The 12,271-nt window shown below is 39.1% G+C and overlaps 2 protein-coding genes across 2 annotated transcripts in view; one reads left to right on the top strand and one right to left on the bottom strand.

The window, feature by feature from the left end:
* LOC147170162 (uncharacterized) overlaps window positions 1-12,271 on the top strand; it is a 246,389-nt gene that overhangs the window by 189,875 nt on the left and 44,243 nt on the right. The gene's annotated exons all lie outside the window — the stretch shown is intronic.
* Window positions 320-5,053, bottom strand: LOC147170163 (uncharacterized). Its single transcript, XM_086082008.1, has 7 exons — window positions 4,954-5,053; window positions 2,871-2,964; window positions 2,431-2,763; window positions 2,131-2,296; window positions 1,883-2,010; window positions 1,690-1,799; window positions 320-359 (listed from the first exon to the last, which is right to left on the bottom strand). Coding segments are annotated over exons 1-7 (873 nt in total). The 5' UTR covers window positions 4,956-5,053.

Below are 12,271 nucleotides of genomic sequence, written 5' to 3' on the forward strand. Positions count from 1 at the left end.
GATCAGTTTTGCACATCAGGAGACTGAAATTTTGCCCATTCCTCTTTGCAAAACATCTCCAGCTCAGCTAGGTTAGATGAAGAAACCACAATCTTGAGACCGCTCCACAGATTTTCTATAGGATTTAGATCAGGAATTTGACTGGACCACTAGCATATTGATGCCCTTAAAACATTTTTTTTTTTTTTTTAACCATTCCATTGTCACTTTAGCTGTATGCTTCGGGTCATTGTCTTGCTGCAAGGTGAGCCTTCATCCCAGTCTCGGGTATTTTGCAGACCCCAACAAGTTCTCTTACAAGATTGCCCTGTATTTGGCCTCAACCATCTTCCCTTCTACTCACACCAGCTTCCCTGTCCCTGCAGAAGAAAAACACCCCCAGAGCATGATGCTCCCACACAACAAAATCAGAAGTGTTAATTAAACTCCTATAGAGTTAAATTTAACACTTCAAAAGTGCTTATATTGGTCCACTCTACAAATAGTTAAAACATCACTTTAAAAAGTGTTAGTTAAGTGAGAGTTAAAACAACTCTGATGGTAGTTAAAATTTAACACGAGTCAACAACGGGTCAGTGTTGATTTTACACTACACTAGTGTTTAGTGTTAAAGTATTACACTATTTAGTGTTGTATTTTTTGACACTCTAAAACGAGTTGCTAAATATTTAACTCTTTTAGAGAGTGAAATAATTACTGCAGTGTCATTTTAAACTCCCAATTGTTTCCCACATGCTCTCATACATTCTATTAAAAACACACACATTTGTATTTAAATACAATATTTATTAACAACTCTACCACATAATGCATTAACTTTACAATAACACATCCCATCATTGGCCAACCAATCCTCAAGCACAGGTTATAATATGACAATGTGGTACAATATATGATTTTTCATCCATCTCATTAGAACACAGTCTGTCATGGGGTTTGTAATAAATCAGCTTATCAATGCAGCACACAAAAAAAGAAACCTGCTCTTTCCTTGACACAATATGCGTTAAAGTGGTCATCAGAATAAAGGGTGTCAACTCCAGAAGTCACAAAAAAACTTGATCATCAATTAAGATTATATTTGCAATCTTTCCAAAAACAGGAATTTCCATGTGTGTCCTTATACAAACAAACATACCAATCTGATATTCAGTTCCATATGTCTTAATCCAATTAGTTGTTGACACATCACAGTTTGCATTCATATTTAACAATGCACTCAAATTTTCACCACCCTGCAAGCTATCGATCATTTCCTTTCGTACCGGGCCAAACCCAAATCTCTGAAAATTAAAATTCTACCAGTGGTAAGCCAGCTGTCTCTGGTGTTGTTTCACCAATGATTTGGTGATATTTTTTTAAATTCTTCACACATCTTTAAAAAAAATTATGTTTGGCCTCAAACCTCATGCACACATATGTGAAGTAGCGGACCTATTTTACGAATACACCTGGGATAATGTATCATAAAATGATGTTTAGGCAGAAGTTATTTTTTTAGGAAACAGAGATCTGAATAGCTTGTGGTGGTCACTTATCAAATGCTTTAAATAGTAAGTCATACCATTAGTGACAATGGGTGAAAAAAGCACATTCACTATTTGAATCAAGAGAAGTAGCAGGTTCCAATAAGTGTTATTTCTTTCAATAACATCCCCCAAAATAAGGGGAGCATTACGCAGCAAACACCATGACTGAATGGCATTTAATCCAAGATCTTTGCTACCTTCATCCATTTCATCCATCCAGGGCTGTCCTGGTTCAGATCTCTCAAGGAATGTCTGCACACTGGCTCCAATCTGCAACACAGATGAGAAAATATATTTAAATTTACCCAAATTTTAATACAGCTAAAATTAAAGTCCATCGAATGACTGCTTACCCTCAGATATCTCACTACATGGCTGATCGCTTGGAAGGAGCTGATTTTAGCGCTCTTCTTGTGACCTTTTGAAGTTAGGGGAAGGAGGTGAACCAACAGAAGAATGCTTGACAGATCACTGTCCCAACCTAGTGTCAAAGTTGACGAATAAGACAGTTTCAAATACTTTCATCTTAAAATTTCAATAAATAAATACAAATTGTATGAAGAAAATACATGTTTCAAAAGACAGAATGAGCCACAGTTACTAGATTCATCCGGTCTATCCTGTGCAGCCAAGAGTTCATCAACATGCTCATTGGAAACCAGGTTCTTGCAATTTGCCAGGACCCTAGGCTTGAAGTATGTGGACCATTTTGCCAGCAACCTGCCAGAAATCTCTGCTCCAAACATCATGGTGAAGTCCTGGTCAATCTACAAACACAAAGACCCAATTTGAGCCAACCCAGAGAATAGTTAATACTACAGTAATTATAATAGTTAATGAATGTCCCACTGAATATATCTTGTTCACTTCAAAATTCTTCAACCAAACATTTCATCCTCACCAGGCCAGGTATGTCCAGGAATTGGGGAAAAACATCCAAAACTGTTGAAGAGTCTTGCTGGTCATGAACCAGTGCCTGGCGGTATTGAAATGTTGCCCTCATCTTCTCTTTGATGACAGATACATCAGTTGAATGCTTCAGTAAAGAGATTGCTTCATAACATTCATCTCCATTCAGTTGCTCATCAATCAGGACCAATTCCCTCTTGGCACTTGGACCACTTGGACCGAAAGTGCTGGTTGAGCATCTCTGGGACTGGGCAGTATTGCGCTGGACAGTCTTTATTCTCCAGGCCAAATAGCCAGATCCACTCTGCGCATCATAGTAGTGTTCCTGTGAAAATCCAACATGAGAAACATGAAATAGCAGCACAGAAGACAAACTGGAGAAAATGAGATGATTAACCAAAAAAATTACATAATTGCAATAAGAAAACTTACATATCCATTTTTTGAGAATGGATCTTTGAGGTTGGGAATTAAAGTGATGATGCCAAGTGCATACTTTGTTCGTACATAGGCTGGTGGGATCCTCCTTAAAAAACAGAAAATATATTTTATGAGCAGTTAAATAATTTGTTAAAATGTTTTAAAATTTGGTAAATTTTTCAAACCCATCAGCTTATGTTGATTAGAGAACGATATAGGCCGGGCCAATTATCAGTGCCAATATTCAGCATTTTGAAGAATATTTGCATTAACGTCAAAAAAACTTAACGAGACAACGAGTAGCTTAATTTTACATTTACAAAAAAAACGAGGCAGAACGAACCGGCTGTAACTTCCCAAAACAAAAGTCCCGACTGTCATGTTTTGGGTTCTGTTTCCCTTGTGTGTCTCCCTTGGTCTTGTTTAAGTGTGATCCTGCCCTTCCTTGTGTGATCCAATCAGTGCCCTCAGCCACTTGTGTCTTGCCCCAGGTGTGTCTTGTTGTGTCGTTAGTCTGTGTATTTAGTCTGCGGTCTCCTCTATCTGTGTCGGTTCATTGTTGTTTTTCCCCCTGTGATGCTGCCCGTTTTTGCCTTGGATTTTTCCCCCCATGTCATGCTGCCTGTTTTTGCCTTGGATTTTCCCCCATGTCATGCTGCCTGTTTTGCCTTGTTTTCTCCATGTTATATTTTTCCTTGCAATTTAGATCTCGCCTTTTGTTTTGTAGAAATTAAAATCCCTTTTTTAATCGAACCTCTGCCTCCTTGCCCTGTCTTCCCGCATTTGGGTCCTCAAGCTCCCCCTTCTTGACAGAATGAACCGACCAAGATCAGACCCAGCGGGAAGCTCCCGTTGCCGACCGGCACGCTGTCGGTCGGCTCGAAAGCACCGTCAGCCTGCCACCCAATCCCATTCCCTCCATGTAAGTTATTTTTCTCTGGCTGGTTCCACCTTGTCCTCTGTTCCCCATTCACCCGATCTCCTTAGTTCACTTAAGTCCCTGCCCTACGACACCATTTTGTCACCCCATTGTTTCATAGACACAGACTTCACCGATGATGATGATGAAGAAGGCTGTTTTTTGGTTAATGCACTTACAGATTCCAGTTCCGATTTAGACACAGATTTGGATTTTTTCACCAGCATAAACCCTTACATGTTTTTGTTTGCGGATTATTTTAACAACGGGTCATGTCACCCCCCCGTCACCTCGGTCCCCGACAAGTTCATCACTCCGGTCCCCATCTTGTGCACCTCATAGCCCCACATTACCGCCACGTGAAGACTTAGTCCCCACTTCACCTGGTTCCTTACCCAATCCCGTTTCTTCTCGTCACGTTCCTTCAGTCTCAGTATCCTCGGTTTCTAGTATCCCTGCTGCTCCTCACTCCCCATGGTGGCAGGCTGATGTGGCCCCAGTTCCTGCTCTCAAGTCTACCTCAGCCACGCCACCCCAAGCCATGTTCACCCAGCTACCGCCAAGCCAAGCACCGCCAAGCCAAGCACATGTCCCCGATCTGTCAAGAAGGGGGAGCTTGAGGACCCAAATGCGGGAAGACAGGGCAAGGAGGAAGAGGTTCAATCAAAAAAGGGATTTTAATTTCTACAAAACAAAAGGTGAGATCTAAATTGCAAGGAAAAACATAACATGGAGAAAACAACAAGGGAAAACAGGCAGCATGATATGGGGGGGAAATCCAAGGCAAAAACGGGCAGCATGACGGGGGGAAATTCAAGGCAAAAACGGGCAGCATCACAGGGGGAAAAACAACAATGAACCGACACAGACAGAGGGGAGACAGCAGACTAAATACACAGACTAACGACACAACAAGACACACCTGGGGCAAGACACAAGTGGCTGAGGGCACTGATTGGATCACACGAGGAAGGGCAGGATCACACTTAAACAAGACCAAGGGAGACACACAAGGAAAACAGAACCCAAAACATGACACCGACTTGGAGACAGGAGAGCGCTGCTAAGCTAACACTTGCTAATTATCATTAACATCAACTGCCAACACTAATAAATGCTGGGTGCAAACATTAGTAGTTTTGTATTAAATACACGTATAAATTAAGATTTACTTACATGTGGGGGTTGTAATCACAGGTCTATCGATGTCTGCTGCTCACATCAAGTTGAAGCACAGGAGAATGAGAAAATTATATTCTTCCAATGGCAACTGGCAAACAATTCAGTAATGTGAAATGCCGCCAGAAATATGCTGAGTTCCCGCCTCAAACATGCACCAGTGGACTTCTGGGAAAAGCACTGGCCGTGAACACTTTTTTTGAGTAAAATGAACATTCTAGAAGGTATTGGAACATCTGACAATTGACTCTCTGAATCAACACTCACACTTTCTGAGGAAATGTCATGTTGGAGTTAAATTAAACTTAACAAGAGTTGAATTGACTCTAAATTTGTATTATCACCTATAACACTGACAATTTAACACTTTTGATTTTGCTGTGCACCATCATTTTTGGCAGTGGGGAGGATGTATTGAGACTGAAGAGCAGTGTTTTTCTTACACAAAACATAGCGTTTGAAATGTAGGCCAAAAAGTTCAATTTTGGTCTCATATGACCAGCGCACCTTCTTCCACTTGTCAACGGTGTCTCCTAAATGGCTCCTGGCAAACTGTTTGGGTTCAAATGCCAAGTTATTAAAGGTTACTATAGCATCATCAGTTTTGTTAGCGCGTCGTTTATTTTAGTTGGTTCGACCATATCACTACCTATCGGCTCTATCGCACCACAGGAACTTCAGTCCTGTAAGTTATTTTATCATATTGTATATTGATGTTTTAGTGGACTCAAAACAGGAGAAAATGGCAGAGACTGACTGTGCAGCTTCAACCATCTCGACTATCAACAACTAATGACGGTTTCCCTTCATTCCATATGGGCAGGTCGTATGCTGAGCAGTGGGTGTGAATTAATCAGTCGTGCTTGAAATTGGCTTCATTTGCATAGTGTATGCCCAGCTTTAATCTCACCGGCTGTTGATCTGGACCCTTTAAAGAAAACTGTCAAACTGGCAGTCTCTCTGTCTGGAAGGACTTGGATTTTGGAACTGGAGGATCACAGTTCAAGTCCTACTGTGTGAAAAAAATCATATGCAACTATTGGTTGGTGAGGTTTTAGTCTTCCTCCTGAATACTGTCAAGGTGCCCTTTTTCCCACCATTTGTGCTCCCTATCACTCTGACATCTCTCCTTGATTGCCCGCATGTAGGTGGTCTGGTTCTCTGTGTGGTGTGCATATACAGCAGATTGTACATCTATATGGAACCAGCCAACCATTGCTTATCATGATAAGAATAAATTATGAACAATTAAAAATATATCATGGTTTCTACCCACTAACTGCCCAATGAGATCAACAAAAAGTAAGTTACATTACATCTATCTGTACAGTGTTATCTTGACAAGGAATGTTGCTGAAATGCAAGTAGCAAAAAAACAACTGGAAACACTGAGAAAAAGCCTTAAAATCAGTTCTTGTTTTGACTTTCCACAACCGTCAGTGTAAAACTAGGCAAATTGATTTGTAATATTGCACAACTGTGTTCTTTCAAATTCAGCAACCTTGCAAGGTTAAATTTCCCGTGCATTTCAAACAATTCCTTTGTACTGTAGATAAAGCAGGTAGTGGCATCTTATTGATACAGCCCTGCACGTCTAAAGAAAAAGTTGGAGAGTGTGTTGTTAGACTTGAAAAAAAAAAAGTTCTGTATGAACAAAATCAAGTGCTTTGAGCAGGGCAATCGAAAGGATACTTTCTGGGCCGTAAAGCATACAATTGAGGCACTATTCCACATTTGCAGGAATCTGTTTGAAAAAAAAAATACAGGTGGCTTCATTGGTGGCTTTGACTTACATGCAGGACAACACTATCATCAATTGTTGTCTGAGGGAAAAAAAGTCATTAAAGGTATACTTGACTCATTTTGCCATTTTCAGCAATAAAAAGTTAATGTTTTGTATATAGTTAATTCATTCAAATTAAATACTTGACTTTAGTCATTTTCAGCAGTAAGAAGTTAATATTTTTTCTAGATAACTTCATTACTTTTCATGTACAATTAATACTTTTAAAAACACATTTTGCCACTTACTGTCGACTGAAAATGACATCACAGGTGCTCAGAGTAACGACCTCTCAAGTAACGACCAATCACCTGTATTCTGGGTTTGGTCATTACCTGACCCCTAAGCCCACGTGATGTCCTTTTCAGTATAAATGTTTTTTTTTGGGGGGGGGGGGGGGGGGGTTAGCTTTTAATTGGCACGACTGCTGAAGAGCTGATCGGAAACAGGAGAGAGAAGGAATGACCTGTAGGAAAGGAATCGAACCGGGGTCGCCTGCTCCGAGGACGAGCCTCTACACATGGTGCGGATGCTCAACGCAGTGAGCTAACCATCGCAAATGTGGTTTAAAGCAGCACACCCAGTCCACAAAAGATGCTCCTTCCCACAGCAGCTCATTCTATGCTCATCATCTACAAACATGTGTCAACTATTGAACCAGAAAAAAGAACAGCATTTATTAAAAATATTATATACTACCCTACAATGTACAACAACTATAATGGGAAGGAATTGATATTTGCTAATCATAAGATAAAGTATGGGAATTCCCACTTATTTAAGAATTTTTGGGGTTAAGGTTTATTTATTTATTTATAATTGAATGGGTATCAATTATTCACAGATATTTGTTATTTTTAGGCTGGACCGTTCCTACCCCCACGAATAGCGGGCTCATTGCAGTTGTTGGGAAATTACTGAAATAGACTACATTGGATTTAAAAAAATTGAAGATTGCTGTTTAAATTCTGTATTGAGTATAATCAGAGTGGAGAATTATTCTTGAAATCTTGGTTACATTAAGCCATTCCTTTTATTAGCCAGGCTAGGAAGCCAGACGACGCAGCAGGAGAAAATTTGGATGCAAAAACAAATGTAATGTGTGTATTGGTAAATAAGTAAGTAAGTAAGTAAGTAAGTAAGTAAGTAAGTAAGTAAGTAAGTAAGCTTTATTTATGTAGCGCTTTTCACTGACAGAAGTCACAAAGCACTTCACAAAAAGAGGACAGCCTCTCATACAAAGCTATATAAAATACAATGCCATAAAACAGAAACATGTATTTATACTTTATATATAGACACACATGTATATGTACAGTATCTACAGCATAAATATAAAAAGCAGTGAGGCAAAAAAAAGTATAAAATACAATAAGGTTTAGTAAAATACAATAAAAGTATATTAGAAAGTTTTTTAAAATGTTTATTTTTGTATTTTATTTTTGTCTCTACACAATCCAGGGAACGCAGAGGGAGTTCATTCCAGAGACATGAAGCTACTGCTTTAAAAGATCTGTCCCCTTGCGTTTTATAACGCGTCCGAGGGACCATGAGCGGGGTCTGGTTTGCAGACCTCAGGCTCCGCGTGGATGTGTACGGCTGGATATGGCCAGTAATATAACATGGCCTGTCCAGAAAGTCAAGACCAGGATTTTAAAATGTATTCTAAAAGTGACAGGGAGCCAATGCAGTGTCTTTAAGATCGGCGTGATATGGGCTCTCCTGTTGGTGCCCATTGATTTTGAAGGCGGCTGCCACCTTGCCTGTCGCTGCAATTATTTGATTCTCATTGAAAGTCACATATAATTTTTACCTGAAACCAATCAATCGTGGGGTGTCGATTGTTGTTGATAGTCAGCTGCACGCGATCTGGTGTGGCTGCCACTTTTAAAAGAGGACACATAATAGTTAATGTAACAGGAATGTTGAATGATAATAAGTAATAAGTAGTTTTGGCAGCACCTGTCGTAGGCTTAAAATGTGGTTCATAGGTTTAGGCTGGTAGGTGTATGCCCTCTCTGCAATGGAAATGGCTAATTCTCCAATAGCTAAATGAACTATATGCGGAGTAATGCTTCATGCCCATTCGTGTTCTATTGCTGGAAGGATTTTGTAGGAAAGCGCAAGCACATCAACAAAGCTTTGTTATGCCTAAGGAGTTATGCCTTTCGGCAATCATGAAATAAAACCAGCCAGTTACTTAATGTGTCAATATTCTAAATCAGCAAAGAATACACTAATTATCCACATGAAAATAAAAGACTGTCCCGAGTTTTTGCTTAGCAATTGTAACATAAATGGTTAGATATTGCACCTGATCACCAGAGAAGGAAAATTTATTTAATTCCCATACAACACTGATGTTAGGTAGGAAATGTGTGAGTTTTAGCTAACTGGCAAGTTATATGCGTGTGTCATTCATATGTCCAGTTGAACTTGCTAGCTGATAGAAAGTTTTCCTTATTGGTGAATAAAACATTGGCAGGCACAAATTCATCCCCTCCCACCCCCGTCTTTTTGTGCTCCTCCCCATGATGCAAAACGTTTTACAGTACCACTGTGGTCAATTACAGTAAAGTGTGACAGTGCTGGATTCTTTTTTTTATTTTTGCTCCCATGGGCTATTGCGTTTTTACAATAATATACTGTATTAAAAAAAAGAATAATACATAATACTTAAAAAATGAAAGTAGGTTAGCCCAACATTGTCCTCATAACCCTTTTCGATACATCAATCATTCAGAAGGATTTCAAAGTATGTGATGCATGTGAGAAAGTGTCTTTTCCCTTCTGTGTCAATATTTTGTCAGCAACTGCAAAGAGGGGAAGAAGCCCAATGGGACTCTTATGTATAGTGTTATTTCATGTTTTGCAAAGTGAGTGGGGCCTCTATCTTACTATTTCTACATCATTGGAACAGGGAGTCAAGAAGAAGCCATTGCCGTAGATGTACAGTTTATTCGCTGACTTACAGTAATGACTTAGTGGACAATTTAGTGTTTTTTTCTTCTCTGTAGTTGGTCTCACGTTGCACTTTTCTTTTCGGGTGTAATTGTATGTGAAAGTTGAACGTCTTAAATTGTCTCAATGATTGTCCAAAAGAAACAAATGAACAAATAAAAACAACAACAAAACACTTTGCATTAACAAGAGACTGTGACCGTATGAGAAGAAATGAACTGGAGCTCATAAGATTTGTTAATGGCATGTAGTGTTATTTTGATGTGTCATATTTGGATGAAAATACACCACTCACAAGTTTCAGTATGTTAAATTCCATCACAATCACTATAAAAGACAATTTCCAACACTTTATGGACATAGATTAGGTAGTTGTCAATGATATTTAATTTGCAATGGCAACTTATTGAATGTTTCTCCTAAAAGTAGGTTTGGGATGAAAGATGCAAACACACACACACACACAAACATCATGCATGCACAAAGTCAGCGCGTAAGCCACAAACACTCCTTTAATGATGCTGTGAAGTTTCCTCCCAGATGCCCTAGTTATCACAGAGAGCTGGTACATGGCCCTAGTCTTTGGGGACAGAAGATTCCCCTGAAGTGGGTGAAGGAGGATGGTAGACGTCCCTGGAGGCAGCAAGGAGACGCACATCAGCACTCTCATGGGGGAGCACTTCAGGACCTTGTTTTCTTCTTTGTTGTGCTTCCTTTCCCACAGATCAAAATAAAACAAGACAACAACTCAGAACATCTGGAAACATAAAACAGAAGAAGTGCTTGTGAAGTCATTAGTTAGGCTACTTCAGGTTGTAAGGGCTGCTCTTGGCTCTTTCATTTTCTTGATAAAGCATCTATAACACACAGCTCTGTTTGTCATAGATGCTTTGTCAGTTCTGTTTCAGTTTGCTAACAAGGTATTGCATACAAAAACACATTTGAAATATCTGTATTGCTTTAAGTTTTACAGGGCTCAACACAGATGGGCCCTCTGTGAAATATCCATTTATTTGTGAACACACTAAATATGTTCTAATTTTTAATGGATACCAGTGTTTCTTCACCTTTTTGGAGATACTGAGCCACACTGAACCCATGCGCATGCACTGAACCCTTCTTTATTGAAAAATAAAATATGATTATTTTCAAATTCAAGATATAGGCATAGGGTTTACTGGTGAACAAAATGAACAAGGAGAATAACCTTTTCATCAAATCTGGCTCTCTTTACCTTACATTCAGAAAGGGCTGTGTCCTTGTATTCCCCATCTCCATGCATCTTAAGGAAGTGTTTAGTTTTGCTAGATAGCTAGTTGTGCTGGTCCAGAATTGCTCAACTTGGCATTGTTAACTATGCAGTTAGGATGCTGACCCCCATCACTCATCTCTAACCATCACTTTTTACTTGAAAGGAGCATTGTGAACTTGGTCACTTACTCACAACTGCCACCTCTGGCATAAAATTGTAAAGCCCGTGCATGGCGCAACTCAACACCCCCCAAGAAACGGGTCGCACACTAAACACTGATAGGTGCAGTCTTTGTTAAAAAAAAAAAAAATATATATATATATATATACTGTATTAGTGGTGCAACGGATCACAAAAGTTACGGTTCGGATCGGATCACGGATTTGAGTCACGGATCGGATCGTTTTTCGGGTTTTCATTTATTTTGTAAAGCGCTTTTTCTATTAAATTTAAATAAACATCAATTCAAAATGTCTAACATAGCAATGTAGGATTTAGTGTCTTCATTTATTTTGCAAAACACCTTTTCCTATTAAATTAAAATAAATAAATGTAATATGTCTAATACAGCCATTTAGGATTTAGGAACACAAAGCAATTATAAGGCAGAAAACATTCTTATTTTTACATGGTTCATGTGTAAAATAACAAGGTATTAATGGCTTAAAGTTAAGTTTCTATAATCTAAACAGCTAAGTTTGACATATTCAGTTGAATGTTTTTCTTTTTTAATGGGCAGAAGTGTTTTGTAAAATAAAGACAAAGTTCTATTTATCTTTCATCTCTAACATGGAGAGTGAATTACAAAGTAGCCTTGGTCCAGAATATTGAAAAATTATTAAAGTAAGCCAGGTACCAGCTGTCAAACTTACCCCAGCCGGCAGCCAAGACATTCGATGGTCATGCTAACAGGTAGCCGCTAGCCACTTATGTCGGAGACTTCTGCCGTTTTATACAATGACGGCGTAATTAATTAGCGGTTTCTTAGCGTCCTTAATTAGCGATTGAACATGAGTTTGAGATAGTGTTGTGTTGATGTTGGTTGCAACTACAATTTCAATCAAAGTAACGCCTAAAATGGAAATCAAGTTAGCTATCACGCCACGACGTGGGTCAACTTCGAGGTAAAAGTGTACTAAGGCTATCTGCATTGCCGTCAATATATTACTGTATTTAGTCAACTTTATTCTGAAGTTAGGTTTATCCTGTTACGTTGAGTATGTTTCAGCTTTCTTGACATGTCAGAATGTTCCCGATTGAGAATACAAACTTTGTTTTTGTTTTTTCACCCCCATCGACCTATCTGCGGATCGGGCGTG

The sequence above is a fragment of the Leptonotus elevatus genome, chromosome 8 (genome assembly GCF_054856555.1).
Source record: "Leptonotus elevatus isolate MCC_2025b chromosome 8, RoL_Lele_1.0, whole genome shotgun sequence".
In the NCBI taxonomy this organism is placed as follows: Eukaryota; Metazoa; Chordata; class Actinopteri; order Syngnathiformes; family Syngnathidae; genus Leptonotus; species Leptonotus elevatus.